The sequence below is a fragment of the Ixodes scapularis genome, unplaced genomic scaffold (assembly GCF_016920785.2).
Source record: "Ixodes scapularis isolate PalLabHiFi unplaced genomic scaffold, ASM1692078v2 PGA_scaffold8__174_contigs__length_109621045, whole genome shotgun sequence".
Lineage (NCBI taxonomy): Eukaryota > Metazoa > Arthropoda > Arachnida > Ixodida > Ixodidae > Ixodes > Ixodes scapularis.
This window is the reverse complement of record NW_024609883.1, coordinates 91,090,853-91,107,261: the sequence shown is the minus strand read 5'-3', so window position 1 is coordinate 91,107,261 and position 16,409 is coordinate 91,090,853. Positions and strand designations below refer to the sequence as shown.

At 47.1% G+C, this 16,409-nt stretch overlaps 1 protein-coding gene across 1 annotated transcript; it reads right to left on the bottom strand.

Moving 5' to 3' along the window:
* Positions 1-6,702: 6,702 nt before the first annotated feature.
* LOC8042613 lies at positions 6,703-16,357 on the bottom strand. The gene is made up of 2 exons (XM_002415635.4): positions 16,156-16,357; positions 6,703-9,610 (listed from the first exon to the last, which is right to left on the bottom strand). Exons 1-2 carry the CDS (start codon positions 16,167-16,169, stop codon positions 7,399-7,401), a joined length of 2,226 nt encoding a protein of 741 aa, XP_002415680.3. The 5' UTR covers positions 16,170-16,357; the 3' UTR covers positions 6,703-7,398.
* Between the last annotated feature and the right edge of the window lie 52 nt (positions 16,358-16,409).

Below are 16,409 nucleotides of genomic sequence, written 5' to 3'. Positions count from 1 at the left end.
ATTTATATCAGAAATATATGTGAAAGTGATGTTCTAGGGGGAACATTCAGCTATATGTGAATGCCGTAGCTAAATTCCTTCCACGATATATAAAATTGAGAAACTCGAAGCGTGGACATTGGCGAGATTTCATTATGGCAGTTTGCGGAGCAGTGTCACACCAAAGCAAACGCGTAGTTAAAAAAAAATTCATATATTTCATAGACAATTTACGACATGCACGAAACACGAAAAAAAAAACGTTTTAGAGACATATTCACAAATTGTTTACCACCAACCAACTTGATGCAAAACCCCCCAAAACTTATCACAATGTACGTCTTGAATTGCAGCTTACGAATATATAAAAATATTTGCTTCGCCGTCATTGTAGTTTTGTTATTAACGCAGAAACGTTAGTAATTTCCCTAAAATTAGCAACATTGCACGTCAATGTTTAGAAAACTCAATATTTTATTACTTTTAATCCTTGCACGACATCGGCTCCAAAGATATATTACCTAGAACCGGCGAAGTGCTCTGTACAGCGGTACCGCTGTATCGCATAGTGAAGAAAGTCGTCATATATGTAACTTAAAACCGTAGAGACTATGAAGAATAAAAAAACGGACAACACAACACAAAATTTTCAGAACAGCTCAGTCAAGCCACGTCTAGATTTAACCAGACGTGGCTTGACAGGCTTAATCCATACAAAACTATACACACTTCAGACAACGAGCATCTGCAAAATGATCTCCGTCAAGATTACGAGAACCGACCAAGTTCCTAATCTCATGGTGTTAGATTACCCTTTCTAACCAGCTCCTTTGCGTGATTGTGTTCCAAGAAGGTCCTACTGTGCCAAGCTTTGTTTTATCGTTTTGGTTCCTTATGTTGCCTCATAAGCCCTCCCCCCGCCCCTTATTTCTTAAGGTGACGGCGGGCGCCACTGCTGCCGGCAGTTGGGAACTGTATGATGAATGGCAGATTGCCTTGAAACTCAAACACGCTCACAAAGAAGGCCAGCCACCCCGTAAACAAGGGGAGGCAAGTAGTATCCGGGGCGTCCTTATCTTGGTGTCCAACATTGTGAGATGGAAAACAAACAACATCGGCTTACCATTTCAAAGTATCAACGTGTAACATAACGTACAAGGAATGCAGCTAGAAGTTGGGAAGCACAGGGACGTTTTGTTGCTGTTTTGGTTGCACCACGCTAACCAAACATTTGGAGCCTGGAGAGAGGCATTCAGAAACCCGCACAGGAGAATTCGGAGACGACACGTCAAAGAAGACGGTCACTTTTACAAAACAAAAATGTATAAAGGAATAGAGTTTATTCTTGAACCCAGCAGGAAATCTACTCACGGCCAGAAGATTTAGCACCGTGTGATTTTCTTGTGTGGACTATTTACGGGGATACAAGAAAAAAGTGCACGGCGACAAGCACCTTGTGCCCGTTGGGAAGCTCAACAAAGTGAAGTTGGAAAAACTTGTGGCTCCACTAACTGGGAAAACATCTGACCTTCTATGCAAACATTGCTTCGAATACATTCAGACTAAGATTGCTTCACCTAACAGCGTGAGTACATCAGAATCTTCTTTCTGGATTCGGGCAAAATTATTGCCGGAGTGAATCAGAATCAAATGTTGTGTTGTGTTGTCCGTTTTTTTCCCTGGTCTCAGTGTTTTAAATAATGATGACTATATCTGCAATAGAGCAGCACCGATGTACGGACTTTGCCGGTTCTAGAGAATACCCCTTTGGAGCCGGCGTCGTGCGGCAAAGCCCCTATAAAGAAGACAAGCTAGCCCAATTTGTGTGAAGGTTTGTTATCGCTTTCTCAATTGGAGGTCATATGCTACTCAATATTTTGCCATCACAAGTTAGTTCAAGTTAGTGCAACAAATTATTATAATTTTTTAATGTTGGCAAGTTTTTAAATGGATACTGAACCGACATTTCGAGCTCACAATAAGGGATGGAGCGATAGGCAGTACGCTGCACAACCCTAAAGCACCACTCATATAGCGATATTTCTATAGTCGGTGACAGGTCAAGAACCAAGTGGAAGCTCCTCCCACACCTTTCCACTCCAACGGAGCGAACGGTGGAGAGGAGGTCGCCTCCTCTCCAGCGTTCGCTCTACTAAAGTGCAAAGAGGTGGGAGGAGCGGATCCACTCCGTTCTTGACCTGTCACCGAGTATAAGAGAAAGAACGGAGCAAAGAGGAGACGTCCGCCATTTTGACGCAACTCGTCTGCTACGGGCTTATTTCTTTTTCGCCTGAACCAATGTTTGCGTTTAAACGTGGAGAAAGTGAATTCGTTAGCTGTTTAAGCCACCGAGAAATAACACTATAATTTTCTTGCCAGAGCCTGCCAAATGAAAGGAAAGAACCGAAATTTGGATGTCGCTCCCAAGCATTCCGCTAAGCGAATGAATGAAAATGGCGGCCCTCCCCGCTCAGCTGGGATAGCTGGGAGCAGCCGGGAGTTCATGCAGCGCATGCGTTTACGCCTCTCGCTCTGCGCCGCGGGCCGATTGGCTTCACTCGGGAGGTAGGCGTTGCGGTGGCCAGATCCCAGACTGGCCGAACTCTCCCCATATACGGCTCTGGTAGTGCTTAGAGTTCATGTATAGGATCCCCGTAACGCCGTCTTTCCTGCACGGCATGTTGATCCTGCTCCTCACGTGATTGAATTCGGCGAATAGCGGCGCCCCACGTGCAAGGCGCGCGGCGCGCTCAAACGCAGGGGATTGTACGTACACCGGGGCGCGTGTAACGTCTACTTTCCTGCCCGGCATTTGATCCTACTCCTCACGTGGTCGGACCTCGGCAAATAGCGGCGCGGCGGCACGTGGAAAACAGACGCGCAGCTCTGGCTCCCGTAGGGAGCCTATACAGGAACTCTATATATTAGTGCTGAATTTGCTGAATTATCAACGCCACCTAGAGGCAAACGCGGGACAGTGATCAGACACGAGTGCCGCGTCAGCATTCAGTGACGATGATAATCCCTGCAGAAAGGGACGAAGGACAACCACAAATCTCCAAACACAACTAGGTGACCGGTTTGCCACAAAAAAAAAAACCGCCTGGTCCTGGTGTTGAACCAGGGACCTCTCCATTTCCAGTGGAGCGCTCTACCAACTGAGCTAAACAGAAGTTGGACATCAGTAGAGCAAACGGGTTTTAACAACCTAGCTGTGTTTGGAGATTTGTTTGTCCTTGGTCCCCCTTCTCCAGGGATTATCATTATACTTGTCCAGCTAGCTTGTACCTTTGCATTATCATCATAAAAAAATGCAGGCCATTCACCCTTGGTGGTGTCACTGGTGGCAGCTGTTAAAACCCGTTTTTCCTAACTCCTGGTTAGCTCAGTTGCGAGTACTCCACTGGAAATAAGTTGGCTCCTGGTTCGATACCAGGACCAGGCGGGTTTTTTTGGTCGCGCACCAGTCATCTAGCTGTGATTGGAGATTTATTTGTTCTTTGTCAGCTTCTTCAGAGATTATCGTCATTCTTGTCCAGCTCACTTGCATCTTTGCGTTAATTGCATTATCAGCATTCAATGGCGACTTGTCTTCAGGCAGTGACGACACGAGCCTCCACAGAATTCGCTAGCATTCTTCTTTTTCCCCCTACTGGCGCACTCAAAAATGGCGTCGTCTGGCAGGAAGGGAAAGAGAAATGATAGATGGTGAGAGTGTTGTCAAGGAGGAAAGCCAAGTATGATGGTTCGCGTTACATTCAGTGTAGAGGGATTTTAGTTGGAAGCAGTGTTGCGGAGTTGGAATGATTCCGGAATGATTCCGCATTTTCGCGACCCCGGAATGGAATGGGAATGGAATGGCGGCAACGTTCAGGGGAATGGAATGGGAATGGAATGGACCTTTTTCCAGTAAGCGTCTGCGCACGCGCACACCCTTTCCACTTGACCTTGACCGCCCTTTCGCCATTTTTGGGGGGCACTGTTTTCTCGCGACACTAATCTGATCCTATGGGAGAAGGCGAGTCCGGGTGCCCTCCATTTGTAGTAGGCGGCGAAACCGTCATGGGGCACTCCTTACTGGAAAAAGGTCCATTAGATGCCTTTTGCCCGGAATGGAATGGGAATGGAATGGGGCGAGGTTCTTTATATTTTATTTATTTATTTATATATTTTTTACGTTCAGCTATACCGAGCCAGTCAGGGAGTCGGTTGTTCAGAAATAAAATGAACGGGAAACTGCGAACCCGCGTAAGGCCCTAGCAGACGTATGCACAAAAGAAAAAAATGCAATACAAAAAACAAGCGTCAAAGCAACGAACAGAGGGGGGATGGGGGGGGGGGGGGGGGGGGGGGCGGCGGTGGCGCCTTTCACTAGTGAAGTTCAACACATATCCGAATGCGTCTGCGCCTGTAATATTGCACGGCTGGTACGCCATCAGCCGACGTGAACGTGACCTGCTGCTCTGGTGATCCGATACCCAGGAAGGAGGCCAGACGTGGCCTCGCTGTGCGGACCCAGACTTCGTACACTTTCGACTCGTCTCGTGCGCGCTGTTTCTCGAAGAGCTCGCACCTGTGCCGGCCATCTCAGGTCGCAATCCACGAGGTCCCTGTTTGAATGATGCTAGGCGAAACTTGAAGACTGCCATTCATGCGTTGGAGGCGGAGAGTCGGCAGGAAGGACCGTCACAACAGGGATGCCACCGTATCGATTTTTCAACCGTAACAGAAGATTATACATGTGTTTCAGGTGGTCCACTTTTCTCGAAAATTCCAAATGCAACTGCCTGCGTGGTCTTCAACGAGGTCAGATACAACGAAAGTATGCATTGTCCTTTCATACAGCAGCGTGGGTAAAGTTTCATGTTCAAGGCAACACCTACAGATACAAGAATACTAGTTCATTCCACCGTGACGTCATGTGATCAGTGCTGACAGGGGATGCCCTTATTGGACAGGGAAGTGGTGATTTTTTGATGGAATTTATTTTAGAGATCGAAGTCTTTTCGCATCACTGGTGAGTCAGACAGGATGCCAGGGAAGGGACCGCGGTCAATCCTTGATGGAACGTTTTTTAAACCCATTTAGGACTCTTCGTCCGGAACCACTACCTTCAAGGCGAAGTGCCAAGCCTGCGGAAAAGTAATTTCGGGACCAAAAAAAAAAAAGAAACTTCCACTTCAAACTTAAAGCCTCATCTCAGTTGGCTTCTCAAAGAAATTTGATAAATGTATTGTATTATCAGTATTTATATTTCTGCCCTCCCTAAAATGTATTCTTGTATTTGTACTTCCAAAGACTTTTTTGCCTCTTTTTAAAATATATTTCCGATACGTATCACGGTACATTTTTATAGATATATTTGAGACTTGAGTATCAGTATCTCAGCAACTATTTTCATCTACCCCGGTATTTGTATTTCCAAATACATTTCTGAATATTTCTGCCCAACCCTGCAACGTAATGCAGCTGTCAAGTGACACTTTTAACGTTTAGGAATTGGAGGAATGGAATGGAGCGACTCAGCCATTCCAGGAGTGGGAATGGGCCCAGTGCAGCCATTCCTAGGAGTTGAAAGGAATGGAATTATCAAAAACTCTAATTCCCCGGAATGGAATTGGAATGGAATGGGGGTGCCCATTCCGCAACACTGGTTGGAAGCAGCAGGTTCGTGCAAACGGTTCTTAGCTGTTGCCTCTAGTCAGAACTTTCTGGCACTAGCCAGAATCACCAGGGAAGTGTCTGGAGCACTGCAACTGCCTCGCTGTTACAGCTGAGTGACACTCTACACATTGCAGTAAGCACGGAGAGTCTGTCATTGAAAATAATGGGTTGTTGCAACTCATACCGAAGTGCAGTATACACCTACCAGTATTATTAAATCGGTCCAACCTTTCAGAACACTGTATTCTGTGGCATTTCTTAGGGGCACAAAGGTTGAAATATCACCGAGGAAGAGCAGCGAAAACAATAGAAATATAGGATGCTATAAATATGATGTATTCATAAAATGAGTCTCAATAGAATGCATTGTATAGTTGGTGACAGGTTAACAGTTCTGGGGAAGCTCCCCCCCCCCCATCCCTCCCCTCCCTCTTTCCACCTTAGCATGAGTGAACAGTAGAGAGGAGGCGACCTCCTTTCCAGTGTTTGCTCTGCTGAAGTGGAAAGAGGTGAGAGTTTTCTCTGAACTCTGAACCTGTCACTGACGATAGTATGGTGCATCTTCAAGGATCACCAAATGATTGCACTGGTGCCCACGAGGCATACTCTTACCGATATATTGCATTCACTACTGTCTCTTGAAATATTCAAGCCTTTTGTATAAATTTATGCCGAGGAATTTGCAGCCACACATTACAGTGACATACGATTACTAGGGATATCACGAACCAGCAGAGGTGAGAGTTCGACCATTATTGGATGCACGCAAATCGAAAACGATCCAGGACTGCCTGGCAGAGGAATGCAGCATTTGAACTAAACCACTAAAAGTTTATATGTTTGTTTCGGTATTGTGTGAACATCGGTCATTGTTTCCTAGTATATAGAGAGCAACCTATTCTATCAATAATTTCTACAAAAAGAAACACATTTTGTGTACAGGCCACGAAGTTTGACTTCGTGGAATTTGACCAAAAGTACAAAGGTTCCCCGAAACAGTCGAATATAGATACTCTACATTAAACCTCAGGTTCCACAAGTTTGTGAGATTCCTAATCATCACGAAGTAAAAATGTTTTATTCAGTAGATCATTTCATGGGAGCAATATTTACCCTGCTGAGAACCAGCAAATAGGGGTTTGAAAGTTATATAAGCTATAGACCTAGTTAACCTAACAACCATGACACAAGCCAAAAGCCAATGGTTAATTTTCAGTTCCAAGCCAGCCAAATTTGTAAAATTCATGTAGAGACACAGAAATGTGCCAACGCACACTCAAGTAGCTTACAAGGTTTCTTGTGTCAAGCTTTCTTATTTTGGCCATCAGTGTTGAATAAATGAACCATTAGATTTAGCACGAAAACTTGCAGAGCATGCCAGGCACCTACAATCAATAGTGCATTACATGTGCGTAGAATAGATAACCTCTGGGGTATGACTCCACTAACCATAAGTGAAAACATACATTACAAAGTGTCACACAACCATTTGACGCATCCAAACATGAGTCTGAAAAGCCAGTTACCAACACTGCATACACAACAATCATTAGCTTTTTATGGGTTCCCCCCAATGTAACGTAATGAAAGGTGTTTATTGGCACCAGTGGAAAGGTTTTAGGCGAACAGACACTAGCTCACCAACACACAATTCGTTGACAAGTCAAACACCATAATATCGGCAAGTCGCCTCAAGTCCGCCAAAGTGCAGTGTGAGTGGCAATCTAGTTAGAACGTCACTTATGCTCTCGGCTGTCATGTGTGCACAGTGTGGCGGGGCCCGGTCGGCGACTTCTTCACAACGTCCCTTATTTTCAGGTACGACCGCACTTTGAGCCAGTTCTCCAGTCCGATCCTGTCCAACTGTAGCCTCTGGCCTCCGTTGACATCCTCACAAACCACACTCTCACTGACCACGCCTGCCAAGGTCATGAAGTTGAGCTCTAGATACCGCTTGCCTTCCCTGATCCACTGCTTGAGGTCCGGGTCGCTGCCGAGCGCATGGTCCCTCATCAACCTGAACAGCGACTCGCTCTCGCAGAGCAGTTCAAACGCCAGGGCGCACTTTCTTGTCCGCACTCCCCTCACAAACTGCACCGCCTGGAAGAGCATGGCAATGTTCCTGCGCAAGATCTCTCTAACCTGGTACATGCTGTTCTCGAGTTCACGCAGCTCCATGGTCCTGAACTCGGTGAGAAAATAGTTGTCTGTGAGGCAGCGCACCATCTCCCGCGTCAGAATCCAGGCGCCAGAGGAGAGCACTGTCAGGTGGTTCAGTGTCTTGCTCTTCTTGAGAAAGGCCCCGAACGCCCCCGTATTGCCCTCGCTGAAGTTCCAGTCTTCAATGATGAGGTTGTTGATGCTCCGGTTTGCCTTAAGCCCCTGCACCAGGATAAGTGTGGTGACATCCTTCGTGAAGAAGGAGAGGTGCACGTCCTTGAGGGCCCAATTTGACGACATGAAGTTGGCGAGGAGAGTCGCACACTCTACGTCCAAGTACTGATCTAGCTTCAGCGTCAGCTGGACAATGTCGGGGAGACACGCGAGCTGGCACAGCCCGTCCCTGACAATCCTCAGATCGAGGCTGTCCTGGGGTCCATAGTAGTCCCGGCGCATCCTCTGACCGGCGTTGATCGTGCTCACGTATATGAGGGGCTCCGAAATGTAAGAGCGGTACCTGACTTTGTCCTCGATTCCCATCTCCTTCAGAACCATACGGAACTCTCCGATCCTTGACTCATGAATGTTCTTCAGGAAGACCAGCTCAAGCGTCTTGCTGTCTGCAATGACCTCGAGGAGTGGCCTCGCATCGTCGACGCTTGTGGCGTTGCAACGTAAGGTGAGCCTCCGCAGTCTCGTGTTCTTGCGGACGGCCTGTCCAATGGCCTCCAAGTGCCAGGTACTGCAGGTGACAATCTCAAGCTCCACGAGGCCAACGTTCCTCTCGATCAGCTCCGCCAAGAATGTAGTGTCGCTCATCGAGTCGTCGCCGACGCGCAAGGAGCGGAGTGTGTCGTTCACGGTCATTGCGTCAGTGAGTATGTCTCCGTCGGACGGATCCCAGTGACCGCTGAAGAGCTTGAGTGTCTCCAGACACTGGTTGGTCTTCAGCGAGCTTAAGAGGACGGCAATCGAGCCCGTGCCGTCGTAGATCTGCACCTCGATCACTAGCTCTTTCAAAGTGGCGTTCTGGGCGAGGTACTGCGCAAATACGACGTCGCCGTTTTGATCCCTCAGGCAGCCGTCGTTCATGGTCAGCGACACGAGGCTTCTGCTGGCCGCCAACCCCCCCGCCAAATTCGCAGCAACTCCCCTTGTTGTGGTTCGTGGGAGGTGCAACACGAGACGCTTCAAGCTCTGCGACTGCTCGAGGAAGATTCCCAGCCGTCTCAAAGCACCCACAGACACGGAGACCCAAGCAAACTCCAGGTCCTCTAGTCCCACGATCGTGGCCACAGCTGCCATGATGTCCTCGGAGACCGACGCACTCAGGTCGTACCTGCTCAGCTTCAGCCTCTTCAGCCCCGAGCTAACGCGCAGGGCATAGCAGAAGAGGTGGTGGTTCATTGGGATGACCGAGCTCTCAAGTTCCAACGTCTCAACGCAGTGGTGCTCATTCAGGAGCCAGTGCAAGAGGATGCACGCATGTTGCCTTTGAAGGTCCGTGACCACCTTGCTGCGGCAGCCGAGCACGTGGACCACGCCGAGCTTTCCAGGGGACAGCTCCTTGAGCTCTGCGTGGATGAGCCAGAGGAACTCGTTCCAGGTGGTGAGGTCGTTGGTGATCTGGCACGGTGTGCTCCCGATGCCCGTGCAGGTGAGGTTGTAGCGGATCTTCCTCAAGCTCAGGGGGCTCCTGGAGTACAGCAGGTCCTGGTGGATCTTCCCAACCGGTGGAAGTCCAGGACAGTTGCGGGCGAGGCTTATGGCATAGCTTCTGAGTGCTTGCGCTGTACTGAGTGCCACCCTAGCAAAGAGCAATAATGAAAAGATATTGAGGAGAGGACACACACAAACTGGCAGATAGCCAGCAAACTAAGAAAGGCAAGATGCAGCTCATTATGCTGAATGCTATAGTAACTGAAAGAATAAGAACGGCAGGGAAGTCCTTCAGTCGTCCCACCTCCAGCGCAAGCTTTCTAATCTTCGATGATGCTTCAGTGTCTTGTAAGCCTTAAGTGTGCATGCACAGCCAAAGCGCAGCAGAGGGCTATGAATGTATGCTGGACGCTGGGCATTTGAGAGAGATGTCCTGCCATACTCACTCTGTCATTGACTCAATGGAACCTATGAAAATTCCACATCAAGCATGGAGGTTCTGCGGAGACATGCCTACAATGGGACCTACTTCAAAATTTGGTGAGCCAGATTTAGGAAGAAAGGGCTGCCAAAGGCTGCAAAAGGGCAACCAAAGGCACGGGCGGGAGAGGGTAGCATGACAAAATATTTTGGCTGCACAAGCACTTATGAACAAAGAACTCTGTCCAAAGCAACATGCAGCCTCCTGCAAGATTGCATGCAACAGCTGCAAGGGAGCATAGATTCGTCCAAAGCTCTCGACAACATCACATTTAATGTTTTCAAATTAAAGTAAAAAAACTCTGCTGCCATTGCCCTCTTAAATATTCCTAACTTGAAAAAGATTGCCATGTACCGAGACATAAAACGAATTCCTTCCGGATACGCTAGGGTCTACGCACTAAACAATCACGTGGAAAACATGGTCTTCGGTGCTTTTTGTTCTGGCAGTGTTGGGTTCATTTCGTACGCCTAAAGTTCATTGACAAGACACACTTTATGCTTCTTGAAATTAAGCAGAGCTTTGACCCGAGACAATATAAACGCTGGCGGAGCAGACAAAAAGACACACAGAGTGCTGCATTTCCAACCGTACCTTGGGAGCAAGACAATGCTGACGGAACATTAGATAGCGGCTGGGGTGGGGAATGCTAGCAAGAAAGAGGAGGATGAAGGTGGAAAGCAGTGATTTGAAGGTATTACAAACTATATCTGGTGAAACATTTTCTACTTCTGGGGTATTTCTTTTTAACAATTTTATTGCTAACGCTTTCCTGACTGCAGGAAAAGTAGCAATTTGAAAAGGATCCATGCAAATGCTTTTATTTTTCTAACTTCCATATGGAGCAATATGACACATCAAAATGAGGCCAATTAGTTGCTGTTTAAAAAAAAATGGTTCATGTAATGTGGAAAAAAAGGTTTTCAAATTTTATTTCTTGAAAATACAATGTGTGTGCGGAAGGCGTTTAAAGGACGAAACTTCTACAGCTATGTCAAATTAAGCGACAAACGAAAATTCTGAATACAGAAAATATGCCCAACACCCACGGTATTACTTCTGAAACAGTGTAGTCTAACTGACGTCTATTTTCGGTTCGGCAGAGTTAGCCTCTGTAAACCGTGTGCAAGCATTCCTTTGTTGAAAAACAAAGAAATGCTTATATTTGTGAAACACAGGTAGTACACCTGACATCCCCAGCAGAATGCTTTCCTTGTGTTTTACCTTGGTTTCGTCATAGCCTCGATTTCAGTTTCCTCCTATTTAAAATTTTTGTGCACCTTTCCTGGGAACATAAATTGTGCATGTCGGCTCAGGGCAACCTTGGAAATTAATGTGATGCTTACCAACAACCAACATTTAAGCAACACCTATAACATCATATAAAGTGTCCCCAGAGCTTTTGTGCTCTAAAAAATATGCCACAAAAAAGGTGAATTATGTAAATAATGCCACATTTGTTACGAAGACTGATTCAAGCAGTTAGCCATGTTAGACAAGTGCCACCACCGCTCCCATGATTATTTTTGACAGCCCACCAGCTTGTGATAAAGCTTAAACCTACATTCAAGCCAAAACTAGAGTTCTTCGGCTATCCACGAGATTATGGAACATAATTCTACCTGCTGAATTTGCGTTTCTTGACGGTGCTTGAAAACCATCGATCACCGGTGATCTATAGACCAACATGCGGCCCTAACGTCACGCAGCTGCGGTGGCGCTGTTGATGACACTGCGCAAGCTCAGACGCTTCACTTCACGCGAATTCGGTTTTTGCGCACGCTTTGCCCGGTGCCGCGTTTGCCCGGTGTGGGAAAACGCGGGCTTGTTTGTAAACAGCGTGTCGGTCTATAGCCTATGGGTGCAGTCAGGAAAGAGTGAATACAAGTTTTAGTTAGAAAATATCTTAGTGCCCTTGTGTCACCACGCTTTTAATGCGAGCTTCAAAAGAGCTGTTTTTCCTTTCCACGTTTTCATACAATACAGCCAGTGCACTTCTGAATGACCAGTCGTTCACAGCTTTTTATACGGTCAATACAAAAAAAGTTAAACAAATGATTCTCTTCAGAAAGACAGTAAAAATGCATTACAAAGTGGACGATACAGATCAAACTCCCAATAAAAATGGCGTGCAAAACCAACATGTCTAAAATAATAGGTGGCCCGTTATGTGCGTGTGGCACATGTTTCCCCACAGCCTTCCCTCTCCCTGAAAAATGGACTATTCCTATCACCTCCCTCCCAGCTTGAGAAAATGGATGCTGTGCCACATGTGGCAAACTTTTCTTGTGTCCGCTTGCTCTGCTGTCGCAGGTCAAAATGCCTCCGACTGTACGGCAGCGGAATAATGTGGAATTTGCCACATCAATCACACAAGCTTTGCCATGCATGTCGGATGCTGCAGACCATCAAGAAACCTGAATAGCTTCCTTGCTGTATAGCACAAGCTCTCAGGTTTGAAAGTTGCATACAAGGCTACAATTACACTCCACTCACTTCCAAGCTTGCTGGACAGCAAAGTCGACAAGTGTTAGCTACCCTGAAGTCCTTGCTTTGAGAGGTGACTTCCTAGACCCCATTTACACCTAAGCTAACAATGCAGTGGACGCTATATGCTTGTTGGATCAGTCAACTGTAGGCCTTGCACAACCTCATCACGCTATCTGTGAATACTCTCACGCAAAGAGCGGGGTCAGGCAATGTGATGCAAGCGATTGTGCCACAAAGGTGTGTTTTGAAGCTACAACCTCAAGCCCATACACGGGAAGCTGGATGAAAAGGAACAGCCTGGTGAAGGCAAGATTATGGATGAGAGATGAAGATCCTGATGGACAAGGAATAAACTGCAGTAAGGAGGTGGTAGACTTAGTGAGTTAATGACTCTTAAACATAACAACAACAAAAAATACAGCACATAAAAGACTAGAGGAAGATAAGGGAAACTCACAACAAACAGATAACTGACTCACAACTGGCATGTATTAAAGGGGCAGTGACCATTTTAACTCTGAAAATAATTTGCAGCTTTTAAATTGCTCATCTTGGCACAGGCGCGAGAAAACACATCGTCTTCCCCCGAAACACTGCAATTCCGTGCTTTGACAGCAAAGAAGATTTTTTTTTACAATTTGCAGTTGCATGTGGCGGCAATTATAACCACAGGGTTATGTTGTTAGGAGTATGCAATTTTTCGTGGCACCATCTACAGGAAGTTAAACAAAACTATTTCCTCTCTGCCACTACCCTCCCCGTCGTCCCGTGGCGAACAGTCTTAGGTATCAATTGGTCGCTGAGACGTACAACGATGCAGAGCAGATATGGTGCTCAGTAATGGTTTTTCCGCTCCTGAGGATGGTTTTCTCAGTCCACGTCGTCTCCCTCGAGTTTCGGTCGGGACCTGGTCACCGTGGAGCACTGTGCTGTGCTGTGGATGTCTGCCGTTCTCAACAATCAGGAACCAGAGGACTCGTAATGGATGTAAGGACAAATATATTTACAATAGAGAGCGAATATGATACAGGGGGCTGTCACGCTGCTGCTGCCGCTCGCAGCAGCCCAACACCAACAATTGTACCCCGGCGCCAAGTCCCTTGCCGCGCACGGCAAGTTCTCTGTGCCGCAAGACAGAATGTGCGGGGCCCTCGGGAGGGTGAAGTCTTGCTCCCTACGGGCTCGTCCAAACTCAATCCGTCCTGGTTCGCCAGGACCTAAATACAAGCCTACTGACACCGGGCCTGTCCAATCAGAGAGGTTAAACAATCCTATTGAGCCCAGTGATGCACACTCTCCACGCATACAAGGGGAGCCACCAAGGCTTCCCTACCACCCTTTCCGCCCCCACTACATGAAGGTTGTTGAAGCTGCCGAACTCGTGAGTCCCCAGCGTCTAATATCACAAGCAAAGTCCGTTCCCCCGAGTCCTCCGGTTCCTGACAGCCAAGAACGGCAGACACCCACAGCACATCACCCTGTTCCACGGTCACCCGGTCCCAACCGAAACTCGAGGGAGATGACGGGGACCGGGGAAACAACCATCCTCAGGGGAGGAAAAACCGTTACTGTGCTCTATCGTAGCCGAACCAGACTTGGAAAAGCCGACAATCCAGGAGGGAGAGGTGCGGCCCCCAAAGACAAATCCGAACGTGCCACTCCTCTGGGTGACAACACCACGCAACACTAGAAAAACGGAGCGAGTTAAGGGGTGCCTCGACGTTCGCTTTATTATTTTATTTCTCTAAAAACTAGCACATGCAAGAAAAAGTAGTTTTCTGTGCTTTATTCTCAAGTGACATACCATAAAATACCGAGGAAGCGCCAACCCCACTTTCACTGAAAACTGGGTCAATCTAGAGATGGGCGATTCACCGGTCAAATAGGTAAAAACTGAGATGGTGGCCAACAAAGAGCTTTGAAGGCTGGGTGAACGGAATCGGAGAAAACACATTTATTTTCACATTATGTCCCCATCGTCGCTGCCGGCAGACTTGCGGCCACCACCACGGGGTGAATATTTTCGGCTAATACCGGCACTTAACCCACAACTTGCGGAATTCCCAAGTTTGGGAAATCTTAATAGTGGGTGCCTGTTTGAAGTGGGTGCTTCCGCAGTATCTTACGGTAGACAGATTCTGGCAATTGGCCAGTCTGAAGATCGCTGCACCGTCCTTTGAATAAAAGCAAGGAAAAAGGAGACGAGTGGAGCAATAAAGCGAGAAGGAAGAAAGAAGCAGAGAAGAAATTATGTGCCGAGAGGTAAACCGTGCACTACACACAAGCTGGGAGGCAAGGTTGCATGCTTTTTTTTAAGTTAGTGTGTTTAACAGTCATTAATTTGCCCAGCTTACCACATGGTGGGAGCCCATACACTTCCATTCCTCTGTGACTTTCTACTGGGAGATAACCAAAGTTTTTAACTTGCACCCAAGGCCTCCGCCGCATGCTTCAAGCTGCTGTAAAACGTAGCATCGCTTTATTTCACCCTGATGGTGTATGCTCACGAACAGGCCTAAGTGCACAAAAAGGTCCATGGCAAATTACTAGGCAATTGTGTTGCACATGTGAAACGTAAACTGCGTTGGCGTTGGGGTCATGCGACGTCAATTTTCCCGTTAAATCTATTGGGGAAACTGAATATGTGTATAGGTCAAGTGACATCACTTTCCCGGCAAAATATAGCGGCAAAACTGAAATGGCATCGAGGTCACGTGACGTCAACTAAATCTAGCGGGGAAATTTAATCTGTGTATAGGTTATGTGGCACGAAGTCATGTGATGTCACTTTTTCGACTAAATTTTGAGGAAGAAACTGAATTGGTGTTGAGATCATGTGATGTCAATTTTTCCTTAAATCTAGCGGGAAAACTGAAGTCATGTGACGTCACAGGTCACGGCTTCACAAAATCTCAAGCAACTAACCAAAAAATGTTCCTCGAAAAACAAGAAGAAAAAAAAAAAATTGACTCCAATGGAACGTTGGGAATAGACAACACTACAAGCAACGTTTGTAGAGTTAACATTCGAAGGAATGGTCGAGCTGGTGGACTTTTCACGATGCAGAAACCCGAAAAAGGGGGACAAAGGATCAGGAGAAACAATAGAGTTGGAAATAGACGACATGGGAACGGTAAGCGATGCGATTGTAGAGACAGCACTTGAAAGCACGGGCAAGCTGGTTGAGTTTCGACGCTATGGAAACCCGAGACTGAGGAACAAAGATTCGGGATAAACAATACACAGCTCAAAATAGACGACTTGAGATCTGCAAGAAACGCTTTTTTAGGGACAACACCTGAAGGCACGGGTGAGCTGGTCGACTCTTTCAACGCTGTGGAAACCCGAGACAGAGCAACAAAGGATCGGGGCAAACAATAGAGTTGGAAATAGACGACTTGGGAACCGAAGGCACGGGCGAACTGGTCGACTTTCGATCTCGAGAAAGGGGTGCTAAGGATCGGGACAATTGATACACAAAGGATACGAGCATTTGCACGCGTTTTCTTCGAAAGCTTTGTCTTCGCTGGTCTTGTAGCCGGACTGCTGATCATCGAAATGAACTCAAGGACAAGGCTTTCCAAGAGAAATGAACACGGGTGATAAAGCATCTTTGGGGAATTAACGGCTAGAGTTGATCTGAACAGCGATCTGGACTTCGCCTTTCGACAACGAATATTCTTGGAGGGTGACGGCTCGGGCTGCGCGAACTGGCAACTTACCTCTTATTCGGCATCACGACGAACTTCGACTAGCAGTCAAACAGAGGGCATTTGAAGATGAAACTATCGCTAAACACTCGAATTCTACATACAAACACGAATACGACTGACAAGACAACACAGCCACAAAGGTCGCAGGAAAATTCCGAATTTTTCGCTTTACGGGTGATGTCCATACAGTTGCCAAGGCGGCCAAGGCGTCAAGGCACGGATTGCCGGGATTGGCACGTTTTCATCTTTGACTACTGCACGCA